The sequence below is a fragment of the Catharus ustulatus genome, chromosome 2 (genome assembly GCF_009819885.2).
Source record: "Catharus ustulatus isolate bCatUst1 chromosome 2, bCatUst1.pri.v2, whole genome shotgun sequence".
In the NCBI taxonomy this organism is placed as follows: Eukaryota; Metazoa; Chordata; class Aves; order Passeriformes; family Turdidae; genus Catharus; species Catharus ustulatus.
In genome coordinates, this window is record NC_046222.1 from 124,561,489 (window position 1) to 124,578,720 (window position 17,232).

A 17,232-nucleotide genomic window follows, 5' to 3' on the forward strand; every position below is an offset into this window, starting at 1 on the left:
CAGAGGAGGGTGAGCATGCGGAGGACCAGGGCCAGCATTTGTGGACGCAGGCACAGGAGCAAGGCTGCCTTCCCACAAAACCCTACCAGGTGTTTAATAGCACCAACACAGCCCCTACAAGCTCCCCAAGCTCGCCCGTGCTCTACGTGAAGTAATGCGGCTTCTTCACGTTGATGCCGTACTCGGCCAGCGCTGGGGTCAGGTCCTCCATGGTCAGCGTGTACTTCTTGTCCTGGGGGACATGGGGCGGGTGGTCACAGCAAGGACAGCCTGGGGGTGTGGGAGCCCCCCGAAGGTGCAAGGACGGGCATGTCCTGCTCCAGAGGAGCTGCTGGGCAGCACTAGGGCATTCCTAGCTCCCCACATTCTGTTGCTCTGTGCCCTCAGATGCTCCCAGACACCTAGCACCAAATCCCATTGGCCTTGCAGAGCCCCTGAACCCCAGATATGGCACCAGGAGGGTCCCCAGGACCCCCCACTCCAACTCCTCCCCAAGCCCACAGCTGCAGCCACTGCTGGGGTGGGGACACCAAAGTGCTCAGTGCTCCCCTTGTGTCCCTGCCAGCCCCTCCCCAGCTGCAGGGACCCACTGTAAGCCCAGCAGGTTTGGGGATTTCTGCACCCATGTCCCTGCATTCCGTGAGGCTCAGCCCCATCCCCAGAGGGTTCCCCGGTTCCCTCAGTGCCCTCACCTTGCTCTTGCTGCGGGAGCTGCCCGAGGCCGTGCCTTTCATTTTGCAGTGCTGCAGTGCGTCGTTGGCGATATCTGAGATGAACTTCTGTGCCGCCAGCGAGATGAGGCGGATTCTGCGGGACAGGGACCGTGTCGGGGAGGCCACACGGACCCACGGCCCGGCCCCTCCGCCGGACCCCACGGGGTTCCTGCCACTCCCCCGCCCCGCGGCCACTCACATGCGGGGATCCGAGGCCTCAAACCCTGCCCGGTTCAGGTAATACCCTGTCACGGCGTCCGGGATCTGGGAAGGGAAGAGTTGGAACAGCTCCACGGCCCCGTGGGAGCGTTTCCGTATCCTACATCCCGCCGCACAGAAGCCGCCCCGTATCCCGGCACCGCGGACCCGGCCCGTCCCGTCCCACAGGAGCCCCAGCGTGTCGGTACCGTGGGCGTGTAATCCTCCAGCTGCATGAGGAAGTCCACGAGCGGGGTGGTGGACACCACGGGCTTCACGTCGCCGTTGGCCGCGGGCGGCACGTACACGCCGTTGGACATGGCCCCGTCCGGGGCGGCGGCCACGGCCGCGGACACCGGCGCTGCGGGACAGCACCGTCAGCGCCAGGAGCCCCGCACGCCCGCGCCCCGCCGACACCGGCACGGGGCACGGCACGCTCAGCAGGACCCCGGCACACCCGCAGCCACCGGCCGTCGCTCTCCCGGCCGGAGCGGCTCAGGGCACATCGCGGGACTCCCGTGTGCGGGGCCCCTTCCCCGCTGTCCCCCATCTCGACTCACCGGGGCCCCTCCCGCCGGCCGCACAGCCCTCGGTGGCCCGCGCCGCGCCGCCCCCCGCCGCTGGCGCCGCCCCGGGCCCGGCACTGCCCACAGCGGCCGGGCTGGGCTTGCTGCCCTCGGCGGGGCCTGGCGGGGCCGCCGGGGCGGCGGGCGCGGGGTCGGGATCGGCGCTGCCGCTCATGGTCCCCGGCACCAGCCTCCGCTCCGCGCTTGCGCGCGCCAAGACCGCGCTATTGGCCCCGCGGCGGCTCCGCCCCGCCCCTCTCATCAGCTCATTGGCGCTGCCGGGCCCCGCCCCGCCCCCGCTGGCCCCGCCCTCCGGCCGTCATCGCCCCGCGCGCCCCCTGGCGGAAGTGATGGAACAAACAAAGGCGGTGGGCGGGGCTTCGCGTGTTTATTGGCCCCGCCCCCGCCTCCAGCTCCGCCCCCGGTGTCCGCCCCCGGTGTCCGCTCCCGGTGTCCGCTCCCGGTGTCCGCTCCCGATGTCCGCTCCCGGTGTCCGCTCCCGGTGTCCGCTCCCGGTGTCCTGGTCAGCGCGGCCCCAGCGCCCGCAGCAGGCGCGGGAAGTTGGGGGTGCCCCAGCCGGTGACCGGGTCCCAGGCGGGGGTGGCGCAGAAGCCCTGTCCCTGCACGGTGCCGTCCAGGCAGGACAGGTGGCAGCCCTGGATCACCTGCGGGGACCAGCCTCAGCACGGGGGCTCGGGGACGACCTCCAAATCCCCAGACAGCGACCACCAGGGCACAGGAGCACCACACAGCCCTGGGACGGGGACCCGGGCACAGGAACCAGCCGGGACAGGGATACCATGGGTAGATGTGCCCGCAGCCTCTGGGAACCAGGGAGAGCTGCCCCCAGCATCTCTGAGACAAGAATCCCAGGCCACAGGCGTTCCCAGACCCCAAATACAGGGACCCCCCACAACGCCTCCCATGGCACAGGCCACCCCTGCCCAGGGTCCCCTCAGGCAATGTAGGACAGCACACTCAGCTGGACCTTGGGACCTGCACAGTGACTGGACACTGCTGCCCCGGCCACACAAGGGGACCTGCCCCACAAAGCTCACAGTAGTCCATGAGCCTCAGGACATCACTCCCATGGAAAGGTCAAGGGAAACCCAGGACACCCCTCCCACAGGAAGGCCATTGTGACTCTCTCCTGCCCTTCAGTAGGACACTGCTGGCCCTGCCTCAGGCATAGCTCTGGGAGCAGGAGCCCCAGGACAGCCTCCTCCACAGCCCTTGAAGCATGCATGGCCTTCCCAATCCAATGGACAGGCCCAGCCCCGCCTCAGCCCAACACTTCAGGACACCCAAAGTCCCCTCATCCCCCAGCACAGCCCTCCAGCCCCCAGGGCCTGCCTCACTCACATCATAGAATGCATCACCGAGCCCTTGTTTCTGCAGCTGGTAGAGTGCGGGGTTGAGGAAGCCAAGGGGTGCCAGCCCCCGCTGCAGCCGCCGGTCGTTGATCAGTGCCACCATGCCTGCCACCACGGGTGTGGATGCCTGCGGGGGCACAACCCTCAGCCCAGGACCCCCACCATCCCAGAGGGCAGCAGGGGATGAGGTTCTTACCGAGGTCCCCGACACCCAGGGCAGTGGGATGCGGTTTGTCACCACCCAGTAGTTGTCGGAGAGCGCAGCCAGGTCAGGGTATGCGCGGCCGCTGCTGTTGTAGTAGGAGCTGGGCGGCAGCTTCGAGGCTGAGCTCAGGAAACGCCCGACAGCAGCAGCCTGGGCATGGCACAGCCCATGGTCATCCCAAAGTCCACTATCACCCCCAACCCTGCAGCCCCCAGCCTGGCCCAGGTGTCCCTCACCTGGTACTTGGGCATGGGGAAGACATTGCTGAAGCCACCCCCACTGATGTAATCTGTCACCTCCTCTGTCACCAGGAAAGGGTTCTTGAAGGACGTGCCACCCACAGTGGTGACGTAGGGGCTGGGGAAACAGGGGGACACTGAAGGTGGGCACACAGCTGCCTCGGCCTCAGCAGCAACCAAGAGCCCCCTCTGCTACCACAACCTTGCCTTGCAAACTGGACAAACCCCCAGAGCTGCACAGACTGCAGCCCTGGGGTCCGTAAGCATGCTGGTGAGGACGCTCACAAGACCCTCCAGGGGCTCAGACCCCAGCGGGGCCAGGGCTGGCAGTGCCCCCACAGGTCTGTGTCCACCCCTCGCACCCAGCTCCCTCCCTCACCCACCTGGAGGCCGGGAAGCTGGGCCGGAACGTGTGGTTCCCACTGTGCACCCGCCGGCACCCAGCGCCCTCGTCACCTGCCGACACAGACAGATGACAGGTGACCGTGGCACCCCAGCCAGCCCTTCCACAGCCCTGCTCGGGGCTCCGGCTCTGCCATGCCAGGCCCTGCCCGCACCTGAGGCAAACAGGATGGTGAGGCCACGGGCGGCTGCCTTCATGAACTCGGTGTTGACGCGCTCCATGTAGGCGTAGGACAGGCTGTCCTCGTCGTCCCCGTAGCTCACCGAGTGCACCCAGGGCAGTGCTGACATGTTGCTGAGCAGCAGCAGCCAGGCCAGGAAGGGCTCCTGGCTCTCGTGGCGCCCTGGCAAGGACATTGGGGAAGGGACATGAGGGATAGCTCCTCCAACACCAGGGACAGGGGACAGCACGAGGAGTCCTGCCTCATCAGCACCAGCACCTTCCTATGGAGGACAGCCCCAGGTGCTCCTTCCTGAGGGCCATGGGGACACAACACATCCCACCTGCAGCTCATCCCAGGGTTCCTCACATTGCATGGCACCAAGCTTCACTCAGCCCATGGGATTGGCAAGGACAGGGGGCTACACTCGCACCCCTCTCCAAGACTCTGCCCCAGGGCTGCAGCCACATGGGCACCTGGGACCCAGCAGGGCCTCAGCTCCTCCTCTGGCAACAGATGCCAGCAGAGTGGCGCATGTGCCACCTCCACACATTCTACCTGCACCTGCTCAGGTCCCTCCCTGCCCTCCAGCCCTGTCTGCTTGGAAGGGAGCAGAGCCCCAGCCACCCCCACTCACTCTCGGTTGTCCTTGTCACTGTCCCTGCACCCTTCCCACACCAGTAACTGTGTGGGGGCAGAGGGAAGGGCAGTGCTGGGCTCTGCCACTGTCCCTGTGGCACTCACCTGCTCAGCCAGTTCCCAATCTGGGACAGGGACATGGCCCCCAGCACTGCACCCTGTTTGTGTAGGCTGTTTGGCAATTTGTTTTCCCAAATTCCCTCACTCTCCCTCATGTGCTCCACTGCAACACTGGTGGGTGGAAGCTCAGCTCCAGCAAGGCTGGAAAATGCCATGGGAGGAGGGCTGTGCCCTCTTCATGGGAGCTGAGTGGGCAGCTGCTCCGCATGGTGCCAGCAACAAAATCCCTGCTTCAGGATACTCTGGATGCTAAGGGTTCACACGGTTCAAAGTCACTACACAAACCAGGAGTGATGTCCCAGGGAGCTGGGAATCCAGTGCCAGCTCTGACCTGGGGAGCACACAGGGTGCACCCTCACAGCAGCTGGGAAAGCAGCTGGGGCTGTGCTACAGCCAGGTGTTGTCTGCACAGCCCTGCAAGCTCTCCCCTCACTCCTCTGGGCACTCTCCTCTCCTGTTCCACACACCTCCAAGTGTTCCCTTCTCTGCTCCAGGCACTCTCCTCACCCCTCTGGGTGCCTCCCTTCCCCCTCCAGGTGTTCCCCCTGCCCCTCGGGGCTCTTCCCCAGTACCTGCATTGCTGAAGACCCAGGTGGAGACGTTGGCACCCGTGCTCATGATGTACTCCACGTCCAGGCTGGCCTCCAGCCCGGCTTTGCCATGGCCCTGGTGCCCCACCACCCGGTCCACCTGCGTGCGGTGGGCAAAGCCACTGCCAAAGAGCTGCATGAACTCAGCCAGGTCAGCTTGGTGGAAGTACTGCTCCAGAAACTGTGGGACACAGAGGGACAGGTTGTCTTCTTTTGGAAAAAACAAGGCAGCACTTTGATCCTGACCTAGAAAACTGCGCAGCACAGGTCTGTGCTGCACCAGGCACTCCCAGCAGCACCGAGGGACACCCAGCTGTCCCAAGATCCCCGGAACAGGACCAATCCCTGTCACAGCACACAGGCCTCTGACCTGGGTGGCTGTTATTACCTGTGCACAGGCCTGGCTGTTGTTGGGCAGGAGCCCCACGTCCCCCCCTGTCATGTTGTATCTCTGGCGCAGGACGGCTGGTGTCACGCCCAGGTGGAACGACGCTCTTGCCGGCTGTGGGTCCTTCCTGGCCCCGGCTCTGCTGACTGCCTTGCGCTCCGTTGGGAACCGGTACATCCCACCCACTGCAGCGGAACCCAGTGGGGTGGGAGAAGACATCAGGGTGCAGAGCCCCGGGAAGGCAGGACAGAGGCTTTGGGCTCCCCATCACCGACCCCATGTCTACGTGGGCAGGCCAACAGCAGGGCTTGGAGAGCCCAGCCCTGCAGCCCTGGCCCAAGGGAAGAGCCTCCTCAGCCTTCCCACAGCCTCAGTTTGGCAACCCCTGCACTTTTTGTGGGACAGTCACTGGATCCCACGTAACAGGAATCTGCAGGAAGGAGTTTTGTTCCCCCAAAAGTAGCTGCACCTGAGCTCCACAGCCTCACCTCCCCCAGGTGGGACATACCAAAGTCCAGGTGCTCTGCGAGCTCTGCAGGGACAGAGTAGGGCTGTGGGGACCGCACCAGGCTGCGCTGGCCCTGCACGTACCGGTGAAACTCGGCCCCAGGGAGCAGGCGCTCGGCCATGCTGCAACACAGGGACAGCCACTGTGGGATGGGACTGGACTAGGACACCAGAACAGCCACCACGGGATGGGACAGTAGTGAGACACAGGGGAAGCCACCACAGGGCTACCAGAGTCAGTTCCAGCCCTTAGGGCTCACCTTGCAGGCAGGTGACACTCCAGAAAGTCAAGGGTGGTGACAGTCCGGCAGTCCTCTACACCATAGCCTTGCAGCCACTTCAGAACTGTCATCAGCGTGGCTGGGGAAGGCTGGACCAAGTCCCTCACCTGCTCCAGGGACAGGTACTGCCCTGGGAGGCACAGAGGGGTTAGATCCCCTCACGGGCCCCGGGGGCTGTGGAGCCTCAGGGACGTGGCTGTTACCGTATTGCGGGGACTGAGGGTCCGAGACAGCCTCGACGAGGCGGGCCAGGCGGGCAGTGCCGCGCTGCCGCAGGGCGAACGTCAGCTGCACTGGGTGCCCGGGATCCACACGGCCGGCGTGGGCCCAGCCGGGGGGCACGCTGAAGGGTGGGCGGTGAGCGGGGCCAGCACCGGGACCCCAGCCCGGCCCGGCCCGGCCCGGCCCGGCCCGCCGCCCCAGACCTACCGGAACGGCTGGTCCCGCTCCAGCACCAGCCCCCGGGCGCAGCTCCAGGCGGCCGCGCACAGCAGCAGCACGGCGGCGATCCCCCAGCACCTGCAAGGGGCTCAGGGGAGCTCGGGCACAGCCGGGACGCGGGACTCACCACGAACGCTGCGAGCCCCGCCGGAGCCCCGAGTCCCAGCACCGGGGAGCCTGTCTGACCCTGCTACTCTGCCATGGGGCACCCGCACCTGACCCGGGAGCCCCCATCACCGGGGAACCCCGCCTGACCCTCCGGTCCCCGTTCCCACCGCCACCACCCGGGAGCCCCATCGGACTCCCTGAGCTCCCGTCACCCGGGAGCTTCGTGGGACCCCTACGGTCCCTGCCGCCCCCGAGGCGGGAAAGCGCCCCCGCCCCGTTCCCCCCCCCCCCCGCGGCGTGTCCCGTTCCCCCGCTCCGTGCCCGTTACCCCCGCGCCATGCCGCCCTGCCGCCCGGTCACGTGTGCGCGCGTGACTCCCGCCACGTGGGGACACCAAAACAGCGGTCACGTGACCGTCGGTCACGAGGTGGGCGGGGCCGGAGCGCCGGGACCGGAACCGGGACCGGAACCGGAGCTGCGGGCTCGGCAGCGGCTGCGCCTCTCGGCCCCTCGGCAGCGGGGCGGGTCCGGGCGCGGCTCCAGCGGGGAGCCCGTCCCTGCTTGCCGGCGGCTCGGACGCGGCGCTGGCGGCCCCGCCCCTGTCGCGGTGCGGACATGGCTCGGACCGGCGGTTCGGCCCAGGGTCCGTGCCGGGCTCCCGGACTGCGAGGGGGCCAGGGCTCCGTGCAGGGCTGGGCATCCTGGGCTGAAGGCAGGACAAGAGTCCGTACGGGACTGATGGCCCCAGACTGCTGGGGGCGGAGGGGAGGCCCTTGTAGGGCTGCGGGTTCCTGGTCGGGTCCCGGGCCGGGGGTTGGGGGTCCCGGGCCGGGGGTTGGGGGTCCCGGGCCGGGGGTTGGGGGTCCGGTGCAGGAGGAGCTGCTGGGAGCAGCGCAGGAGATACACAAAGATTAACGACCATTAACGAACATCGGCTCCAGACGTCACCCCTCGCACAGGAAACCAAATACTTAGAACTACGCAACTCGGGACCAATGGACATTGAACCAGTGAAATTCTAGCTGTTTTGACTGTATAAAATACTTGAAAAATCTGGTAAAATTCATGTGTCATGGAATGACTTTCTCTGCACGACCTGGGACATGTGCGGATGAAACGATTTCTGTTGCACATCCTGGCCAGTACGAAATCCTGCCCAGAATAAAGCAATGCCTTGATTCTCTAACACTGAAAATATTGTTGAAGAGTTTTTTTGTTTCTCCTGCAGTTTCGGTGAGAAGCCAAATCACACGGCACATTCCACGGCTCCAGCAGTTCCCAGCTGTTTTCCTGCTTCTGCAGAGCGGGGTCCAGGCCAGGAAGAGACAGGCAATAGGAAAACCACCTGCCTGGCCCTGCCTGCCACATCCCCCGCACTGGAGCCGTGCCAGAGGTGTCTGTTCCTGCTCCCCCTGCTCCAGCCCCACCAGCTGCCCTGGCCGGGCAGCCCTGGCCTCCTCCCGGCCACAGACAGCGAGGGGAACCAGGCACCAGGGGCGGGATGCTGCGGGAGCTGCATGCTCCATGTCCAGTTTGGGGATGGACTCTAAGTGGGATGGGATTTGCAGGGGATGATGTCCTGGATCTGTCTGGACAGCCGGGATTAAGGTGGCCGGACAGAGCTGATCACGTTAATGAGCGTCTGCTGCTGTCTGGTGCCTGGGAGCTCAGGGATCCTGTGTCTCCTGGCTGGAGCCCCACTCGCCCGGGCATGCTTGTGTGCTGTTCCTGCAGACGGGGTGAAGCGAGTCCCTGCTGTGGGCAGTTGGATTTTCCCTCGGCTAGGAACACCAGGAGGAGGACAGTGGCACTGAGGGCAGCCTGTTGGTCCCAACATGTCTGCTGTGCCCAGCAGGGAGCTGGAAGGGGTCAGGTTGGGGGATGAAGGAGCAGAGGGGACCCCAGGACCGCCAGGGAGGGGGGTGGCCCTTTCCCCCTCTCTGCCCCAGCTGTGCTGGCTAACGCTTGCCCCTGCAGTGCTAGCAGCCCTGTCAGAGCAGGGGCGTGGGAGCTGCTACCCTGGTCCCAGAATGCTGCCAGCAGGGTCGGGCATGCCTTGGGGCTGTGCAGAACAGGTTGGGGCTGTGCAGGACTCACTATGGGGTGTTGGAATCCGAGAGCTGAGGACAGGGACTGAACAGGTTAGTTTGGGGAGCAACAATACAATGGTAAAGCAGGGAAGGCAGGATGAAAGTGGCTAGTCACTGCGTGGGTCTGGCCATGTCCAACACCTGACAGCTGCACAGCCACTCCTGGTTCTCAAACTCTATAACTGTTTCCTGGGCTTGGGGGGGCACTGTTTGGTGAGGGGGCAGGTGTGGTGTCAGGTCACAGTGTTTGGAGATCAGCAACGAGCCCTGTGTGTATGTCTGTCATGGATAAGCAGAGCCAAAGCTATCCCCAGGGCATGTCTGTGTGCGCTGGTGCCTGTGACGAGGCCGTGGCTTGGGGAAGTTTTATGTCCAGGTGTCCTCAGTGGGGACCCTGGGAGTGCCAGGCAGACGGTGTGTCCAGGGGCAGCTGCTGCAGCTCTGGGTCCCTGCACAGCCCTGCCCATAGTTCTCACCAGAGTGAGGGCAGCAGGATGGGATGGGGCTGCCTGTGGCATGTGGGACCAGCTGTGTGTACATGTGGAGATGTCTTCCACAGCTGTGTTTGCATGCATGGAAACACACTCAGCCTCGCTGCTGAGCCCTGAGACCGAGGGCCATGCTCCTGCTGCAGCTTCACTGGCCTGGCAGGGGATTGACTTGGCAGGATGTGGGTGCCAGAGCCTGGCCAGGCCAACGTGAGCCCTCCGTGGGGCAGGTCCAGTGCCCTCCCTTTCCCCATCAGTCCCATGGGAACATGGTACCAGCCTGGCATAAGCCCACGGCAGCAGGGACGGGGCTGTGTCTGTACAAATGTGTGGTTTATTAAGGCATTTTTTGAGACGTTGGCACTTGGGTTCAGGCTGCACTGCGTGGCCCTGCGCGGCCATGGGCAGCACTGTACATGCAGCTCCACGAGACACAATACAAAAGGTACAAACGAGTAAAAACAGGAATTGTAGTACACTGTGTAAAAATAAATAACTGGGGGCTCAGTGACCCCAGCCCAAAGCAGGGTGCATGTGTCTGACCCTTCCTGTGGCGTGCAGGGTGACCCATCTGTGTCCCCATCCTACATGTGCAGTGGAGCTGGGCTGTGTGGGCGGTCGGGGCAGCACAGGGGCATGGGGCACCCCAGCATGGGGCCGGGGGGCACTGGGTAGCCCTAGAGTGCCCCACAGGGCTGGGGGACACGAGGCACCCCCAGAGTGCCCCCACGGGGCCTGGGGAGAACAGTGTGTCCCCACAGTGTTTGTGAGCAGGACAGAGAGGGCATGGGGGTGCGCACCCCAAGAGCCTTTGTGGGTTGTCCCTGTGCCAAAGCAGAACTGTCTTCCCCTCCCAGGGCACCTCAGGCCCCAGCAGAGTGGGCATGGCCCTGTGCTCCCTTGGTGCCCCTGTCACTGTCGCAGATCCCTGTCCCCTGTAGTGACAGGGGACAGGACAGGACAGCACCTGGGACCACTGGCATGTGCCAGGACCCCACGGCACAAGGGGGGTGAGGGGCTACGACAGATGGAGCTGCAGCCACAGATGGTTCTTCATGGGAAATGGGGAGGACGGGCAGAAGTGGTACATTTGTCTGCTGTGACAACACCTTTGGGGCTGGGGCTGCAGCACACTGCAGACATGCTGGGTCTGGGGAAAGTGTGATGGGAAGGAGCTTCCCCTCGGCTCTGCTCAGACACGGGGTGTCCTCCCTGACCCCAAACACTCTTGACCTGGGCAAGATCAGGGACTGGGCATTCAGGGCTGCTGTGGGACACCCCATGCTGTTCCAGCCCTTGCTCTGCACCCACGGCCAAGTGGGAATCACAGCCTCCAGGACACCAGGGCTACAGCAGCAGAACCCACGGCCACACTCCATGGCCTGGATGCATGGCTGGTCCCGCGGAGCCGCGGGCTCGGGAACAGCTCCGGTGGGGCCAAGCGTGGTGTGAGTGACACTGCCTGTGTGAGTGCCGTGCACAGTGCTGGGAGGAGATGGGGACCGGCCCCATTGCAGGGGCTCTGTCCGGGCTCACAGCATGCATAACGGGGGTGCAGAGCAGCCCTGCATGGGGGGCCGGGCTCTGGCACCTTGACCGTGTCCTGGAGGTGGCCAGACGGTCCTGGGGAGCAGTCATGCCACAGGGCCCCGGGGAAGGCCAGATGCCCTTTGTCCCCACTGCGGCTGTAAGAGAACATGCCTGGGCGATGTGGCTTTCTGGGGTACCACCTCCCACCTGTGCCCCTGCAGCTGCAGGCTGCCTGCTGGGCCTGAGGCGTGTGTGGCTCACAGCAGCCATCACCACTGCTCCTGAGGCTGGGCTGTCCCTGTCAGCTCTCACACAGCTCTGCCGGCACCACTGTGCTGCCCGTACCTGGGCACTGTCCCTGCCTGGGACCCCTGCCCGGACAGGTACCTGGTCCCAGGAACAGGGTTCCCATGCTAAGCATGGCAGGTGCCTCCCTCCCAGAACCACAGGAACCATCCTGAAGCTCTGGGCCGGAGATTCCCTGGATATGTCACCGGCAGCAGTGGGGTAATGAAAGGGCTGGAGAGCCTCCTGTCCCCGCTCAGCCATGGACAGGCAGCAAGATGTGGGCATTGCTGCATTCTGCTGCAGCCAGCCTAGTGACTGTCCCCTCCCAGCCAGGGGGCAGGTTCATTCCCCTGCAGGCAGCATCTGTGCCCTGGGGCATCGAGCCCTGCCCTGAACACCACCCCCAGCCATGGGGTGTCAAACCCCTGCCCTGGGAGCTCCTGGAGTCCCTAGGGAAGGCTCAGGGTCCTCCTGCACATGGGCTACTGCATGGCCCCGGAGCTGGGCAGGGCAGGGTCTGGGCCCGCAGCCCCTGACCCAGCACCCCTCAGCTCCCAGCCACTCCCGGAGCACCAAGTACCGTGAAGCACCATCCTGCCCAGCACCACTCTGAGCCACCGCCAGCAGCACATGGACCATCACCCCGGGGTGCCAGCACTGGGGTCAGCAGTCCATAGGGCACTAGCCAGCACAGGATCTGCCAAGCTGTGGGGAGGGACAGGGGTGGCTGCCCCCAAGGGCACCCGCAGTCCCTGGGGGCCCAGGCCAGGCACAGTGCTGGGAGAGGGACGAGCACCCATTTTAGCAGCCCTGGGCTGGGCCCTGCTCCGGCCCCGTGGCTGTGGGCTGGGGCAGAGGAGTCCAGGGGCCCAGCTCTAAATCCTGAGCTCGGCCTCCTCAGGGGGCTCCAGCGAGTGCTCAGCGCTGATAGTGGAGGTGGATGGTCCCTGTGAGATGCCGAAGGGCGAGACCACAGGGGAGCGGGCGGCCAGCGGGGACAGTGATGGGGAGAAGCTGGGCGACATGGCGGAGGACGAAATGGAACCCTCGTGGCTGATGGGCGAGCGGCGCAGGGAGGATGGGTGCGGGAAGGTCCTGCCTGGTGGTGGCTTGGGGGGCACAGACTTGGCACCTGGATGGGCCACCGAGGTGATGAGGGGTGGGGGGTCGATGCGGGGCTTGGGCTCTGCCTTGGGCTTGGCCGGGAAGGGCTTGCGCAGGGAGCTCTCATCCTTGAGGCGGGCGATCTCCGTGAAGACGCTGGCCAGTGGCTGGAACTGGGGACACCAGTTCAGCAGGTAATCCCAGTTGTAGCTGCCGCGGAGCTCCTCATCGCTGGCCACGATGGCGGTGAGCGAGCCCTCCACGGAGGGCTTGCCGTCCTCTGGGAAGGCGTAGTCCTGGGGCTGCGAGGAGACGCTGAGGCCGCAGCGGACACCCAGGAAGGCGCTGCCCCCGCCCTCCTCACGGTACAGCTGCAGGGGTGGCCCTGGCAGCAGCAGCCCAGAGCCTTTCTTGCTCTTGAACCACTGGGCGCTCTCCAACGCAGCTGGCTCACAGGAGATATCAGAGAGCTGGTCGGCATCCTGCTGGATGCCAGAGTCAGGGCCGCGGGCGGCGATGTGCTCCTGCATGGAGGCCGTGATGCTGGCCACGCGTGGGTACTCATTGATCATCCGTATCTCGTCGTCCTCAGCGGCTTCAGCAGAGCCACGGCCGCTGGAATGCGAGGGGTCCAGCGAGCCGCCCCGCGTGTAGGGCCCTGCCGGCTCGGTCCCATACCCTGGCAGTGCCTGGTGGTAGATGTGCTCAGCCCCAGGCAGTGCCGGCTCCTCACGGCCCAGCTTCTGCAAGGACCCGCTCTGTGCACGGGCCAGTGCCCCCTCCCCCTCTGCCTTCTTGTGGCCCCGGCGCTGCCGGGAGCGCACCAGTGCCAGCACAATGGCCACGGCGGCCAGCACCACCACGACGCCCAGCGAGGCAGCCACAGCCACCAGCAGCAGGTTGAGGTCGGGTGCCAGGCCAAAGGAGGTGTGTGTGACATCAATGGTGACCTGAGCAGAGGCTACGCGGGAAGCAGGCAGGGGGCTGCGTGCCTGCACCTCCAAGTTCATCTCCCGTGGCTCCCTCTTTGCACGCCCAGCCCCAGCTTGGGGCTGGCTGTCCACACGCAGGTAGATGGAGCCCGTGGTCTGGTTGATGGCAAAGTATGGTGAGGGCTTTGCCAGGGTGTACAGGACAACACCATCAGCCCCCTCATCCTCATCTGTGGCCAGCACTCGCCCAATGCTCTGCCCTTTGCGCGCGCCCTCAGGCACCTCAAAGTTGAAGGAGGGGCTCAGGAAGATGGGATCGTACTCGTCTTCCCCTGTCACCAGCACCCGCACAGTCACAGTGGCCGAGGCATTGCCAGCATCCGTGGCCCGAACCAAGAGCTGGAAGGCTTTGGCTCGCTCATAGTCAAAGGTGAGGCGGGAGCGCAGCTCCCCAGAGCTCCTGTTGACAGCAAAGGCGTCCCGGCCGTCCCCCATGGTGGGGTCCCCCACTGCCTGCTCCAGCACCACGTACCGCAGCTCCCCAAAGGCACCGGTGTCGGCATCGACAGCACGCAGCGTGGTGACCAGCGTGCCAGGGGGCAAGTTCTCCCGGATGCTGGCACTCAGCACCTCCACTGGGAAGTATGGCTTATTATCATTGATGTCCTTCACCTCGATGGCCACGGGGACCAGCGCAAAGTGCCCACCCGGTGTGTCCGTGGCCCGCACCACCAGCGTGTGCAGCGCCTGGGCCTCCCGGTCCAGTGGCCGCACGAGGCTCAGGGCCCCTGTGCTCTCATGAAGCTGGAACAGCCCGTGCTGGTCACCTGAGCTGATGGTGTAGTGAACGTGGCCACGTGGCCCAGAGTCGGCGTCGTGGGCTGCCACGCGCAGCAGCTCAGTGCCAGGCAGCGCGGCCTCGCTCACCGCCGCGCGGTACTCGGCCCGCGCGAACACGGGCGGGTTGTCATTGACGTCCTGCACGGTGATGAGCACGGGCACGGTGGCACTGCGCTGCGGCAGGCCCCGGTCTGAGGCTGCCACGGTCAAGTTGTACACTGGGATGGCCTCAAAGTCCAGGGACTCCACAAGCACCAGGGCTCCCTGCGTGCGGAGCTGTCCCCCGGCGCGGGCCACCCGGCTCTCCACCTGGAAGGCGTTGCCGCCGTTCCCACTGACAATGGTGTAGTCAAAGCCAGCGTTCTCCCGGGACAGGTCAGCATCCCCTGCCTCCAGCGTTAGCACGGTGGTGCCTGGGCGCAGGTCCTCGGGAACACTGGCGTTGTAGCACGGCTCCTGGAAGCGGGGGCTGTGGTCATTAACATCCAGAATCTGGAGCTGCACTGTGGCCCAGGATGAGAGGCTGGGAGAGCCGTGGTCACGGGCTTCCACCACCAGGTCGAGGGTGGGCTGGCTGGCATTGAACTCCACCTGCCGGGTGGTGAAGAGGGTCCCTGTGGAGCACAAAGCCAGGGTCAGCATGGGAACCAGTGGGAACTGGGAAGGGTATCAGCTGGAGGAGCATTTGATGGTCACCCTGCTGTCTGCCTCACCAGCCATACCAGAAAAAGACCTTGTAAGGGTTTGAACAGGGACAGCACCAGAGCACTTCCCTCGACAGGCACCCTCAGATTGACCCATGAGAGCACCAGGCCCACGCACCATTGCTGGGGTCGATGGCAACGTCAGGACTGGGCACAGCCAGGTGGAAGGTGATGTCCCCATTGCTCCCTGAGTCGGGGTCAGTTGCGCTCACAGTGAGGATGACACTACCAGCAGGTGTGTGCTCTGGCAGCAGCACCTGGAAGAGGAGCAAACCACAGTCAGCATCTGGTTCCCCCCACCGCCCAGAGCCCCCAGCACCACTGGGAGGGGGATCTGGGGCTGGCCAGGCAGCCAAAGCCAAGGTTGTCCAGCCTCTCACTGGCCAGAGAAACCACAGGTAAAGGGTCTGTGTTCTTAGACCCTTTAAGCATTCCTGGGGCTCACCAGACCTTTGCCCGGGCTCCAGCACTGCAGCACACACTGCCCAAGTCAGCCTTCAACAGGGACCTGCCAGGTCTCACTGCAAACATTTGTCTGGGCTGTGGCTCATTTCCCACCCCCTCTGACCTCCCCACTGTGCTCATCCATTTCTGCAGGACCCTCTGCATCCAGCTGTGTCCCTTGCTGGGGCTGGTCCCAGGATCACCTGCCTGGTTTCAACTCCTTCTATGCCACAGTGACAGCATGAGGGATGCCGGGATGTAGATGTGGGTCAGAAAGTGGGACCAGAAGGGGCTCAGACCCGTCCTCTGCTTTGTAGGGGCAGGCGGGCCAGGCAGCAGCTGCAGAGGGCTTGTGTGGGACGGCCCCTGCAGGCTGGCACACCTGGTGCATGTACCTGATAGAAAACCTGGGTGAAGGTGGGCACATTGTCGTTCACATCCTCCACAAGGATGGTGAGGTTGGCCTCAGTTTCGTGGCGCGTGTCAGAGGCGCGCAGGGTGAGGGTGTAGCGGCTGCGCTGCTCGTGGTCCAGCGGCCCCGTCAGGGCAATGTGGCCGCTGTAGCGCCGCACCCCGAAGGTGTCTGCTGCGTCCCCCTCCAGCAGCAGGGTGTAGGACAGCGCAGGGCCCGAGTCCACATCGTTCCCAGTCAGCTGGGCTATCTGGGTGCCCAGCAGCGTGTCTGTGGGGAGCAGACATGTGAGTGAGCAGACCCATCCCTGCCCAGCATACCTGGCTCACCTGGTGGGAAACCAGTCCAATCCAGAGCCTGAGCACCAGGAAGTGGGGAAGATGCCATGGGAGAGGGAGATGTTAGGGGCTTGACAGGGCAGGTTCTGCAGACAGAGTCCCAGACAAGAGGCAGGGGCCAGGGCTGGTTTAGTAATTCAGGTTGCTCCCTCAGGACACAGCAGCAGCACAGGGGTCATGCTGGAGAGCTCAGGGTGCTTCAGAGGGTCAGTGTGACCCAGCCCCTGACAGGAACTGGTCTGGCCTCCCTGGGGCTCCTCCCCACCCCACGTGCCCATCGTACCCCAGCTCTGGCCCCAGTGCTGCGGCACTCACTCTCAGGGACACGGATCTCCCAGGGGACTGGGATGGTAGGGCTATTGTCGTTGATGTCCATCACCACCACGGTCAGCGTGGCCGAGCCCATGAGCGGTGGTGTTCCTCGGTCCATCGCTGTCACCACCAAGCTGTGGACAGGCATGAGGGTCAGGTGTGTGTCCACACATGTGAGGGAGCACCGTACCCGTGTACAGTTCCTGGGACATGCACCGCACACCTGGGACATGCACTGCAGGTGTGCACAGGCTGGAGCGTGTGCATGTGGTGGGCAAACTGCAGCAGCTCAGAGTCTGGGCTGATGGACCTGTGCAGCGCATTCTCTGCAGATGTTTAAGAAATGTACTCGGTGCTCTAGTAGACAAGATGGTGGATCAGTCCCAGGTTGGACTCAGTAATCTCAGATGTCTTTTCCAACCTCAACGATTGCATGATTTGGAGAGCGTGTGTGGGGCAGTGGGTGTGATACATGGAGAGCACGCTGGGACAGGGCAGCAAGTTTTTGCACACCTAAGGCATGTGTTGAAGTCTGGAAGGTGTGTGGGTGCAGGCAGGTGTCTGGGGCTCTCTGGCTTCTGGGGAACACTTGGAGCCTCCCTGGAATGGCGAGGGGTGTGTGGATGGAAGGAATACCAGAACTTCCCACCAGGAAAAAGGGCAGAGGAACCCACAGCCATGGGGGCACATGTGGAGGGGGAGAACACGAACTGGAGGACTTCACCTGAGCAAGGTGTGTGGAAAGGGCAGGAGAAGCCTGAGATTCATGGTGGGGTGTTTGCCAGCATTTCCCATGTATCTGGCTAAAGTGGATGGACA

The 17,232-nt window shown here is 64.5% G+C and overlaps 3 protein-coding genes across 5 annotated transcripts in view; all 3 read right to left on the reverse strand.

Annotated features, from left to right (window-relative positions):
• Positions 1–69: 69 nt before the first annotated feature.
• On the reverse strand, positions 70–1,671 carry TAF10 (TATA-box binding protein associated factor 10). Its single transcript, XM_033053248.2, has 5 exons — positions 1,472–1,671; positions 1,121–1,272; positions 913–977; positions 693–807; positions 70–232 (listed from the first exon to the last, which is right to left on the reverse strand). The coding sequence occupies exons 1-5, from the start codon at positions 1,650–1,652 to the stop codon at positions 143–145; spliced, it is 603 nt and encodes a 200-aa protein (XP_032909139.1). The 5' UTR covers positions 1,653–1,671; the 3' UTR covers positions 70–142.
• A 212-nt stretch (positions 1,672–1,883) lies between these two features.
• Positions 1,884–7,285, reverse strand: TPP1 (tripeptidyl peptidase 1). Of its 2 annotated transcripts, XM_033053201.2 has the most exons (14): positions 7,260–7,285; positions 6,812–6,901; positions 6,586–6,725; positions 6,362–6,512; positions 6,103–6,224; positions 5,595–5,779; positions 5,189–5,387; positions 3,852–4,040; positions 3,678–3,750; positions 3,292–3,412; positions 3,047–3,205; positions 2,840–2,977; positions 1,956–2,142; positions 1,884–1,903 (listed from the first exon to the last, which is right to left on the reverse strand). In XM_033053201.2, the coding sequence occupies exons 1-13, from the start codon at positions 7,268–7,270 to the stop codon at positions 2,002–2,004; spliced, it is 1,719 nt and encodes a 572-aa protein (XP_032909092.1). In that variant the 5' UTR covers positions 7,271–7,285; the 3' UTR covers positions 1,884–1,903; positions 1,956–2,001. The 2 variants fall into 2 exon arrangements, with proteins under 2 accessions (XP_032909092.1, XP_032909090.1); XM_033053199.1 differs by lacking the exon at positions 1,884–1,903 and having other exon boundaries at positions 1,922–2,142.
• Positions 7,286–9,352: 2,067 nt separating this feature from the next.
• DCHS1 (dachsous cadherin-related 1) overlaps positions 9,353–17,232 on the reverse strand; it is a 43,056-nt gene continuing 35,176 nt past the window's right edge. For both annotated transcript variants that reach the window (XM_033052195.1, XM_033052196.1), the window contains exons 18-21: positions 16,417–16,547; positions 15,747–16,033; positions 15,026–15,164; positions 9,353–14,817 (exon numbers count right to left, since the gene is read on the reverse strand). In XM_033052195.1, coding sequence (XP_032908086.1) covers positions 12,203–14,817; positions 15,026–15,164; positions 15,747–16,033; positions 16,417–16,547 — 3,172 coding nt within the window. In that variant the 3' untranslated portion in view covers positions 9,353–12,202. The remainder of the gene's footprint in view (positions 14,818–15,025; positions 15,165–15,746; positions 16,034–16,416; positions 16,548–17,232) is intronic.

What these genes read in the sequence shown, in the direction of transcription:
- TAF10 (XM_033053248.2), bottom strand. Translation starts at nt 1,652, where the DNA reads ATGAGCGGCAGCGCCGATCCCGACCCCGCGCCCGCCGCCCCGGCGGCC. An exon ending in TGGAGGATTACACGCCCACG is followed by an intron (nt 978 to 1,120) that starts GTACCGACACGC and finishes TTCCCTTCCCAG; the next exon opens with ATCCCGGACGCCGTGACAGG. An exon ending in GAGGCCTCGGATCCCCGCAT is followed by an intron (nt 808 to 912) that starts GTGAGTGGCCGC and finishes CCTGTCCCGCAG; the next exon opens with AATCCGCCTCATCTCGCTGG.
- TPP1 (XM_033053201.2), bottom strand. An exon ending in ACAGCCAGGCCTGTGCACAG is followed by an intron (nt 5,388 to 5,594) that starts GTAATAACAGCC and finishes TGTGTCCCACAG; the next exon opens with TTTCTGGAGCAGTACTTCCA. An exon ending in CACCATCCTGTTTGCCTCAG is followed by an intron (nt 3,751 to 3,851) that starts GTGCGGGCAGGG and finishes CTGTGTCGGCAG; the next exon opens with GTGACGAGGGCGCTGGGTGC.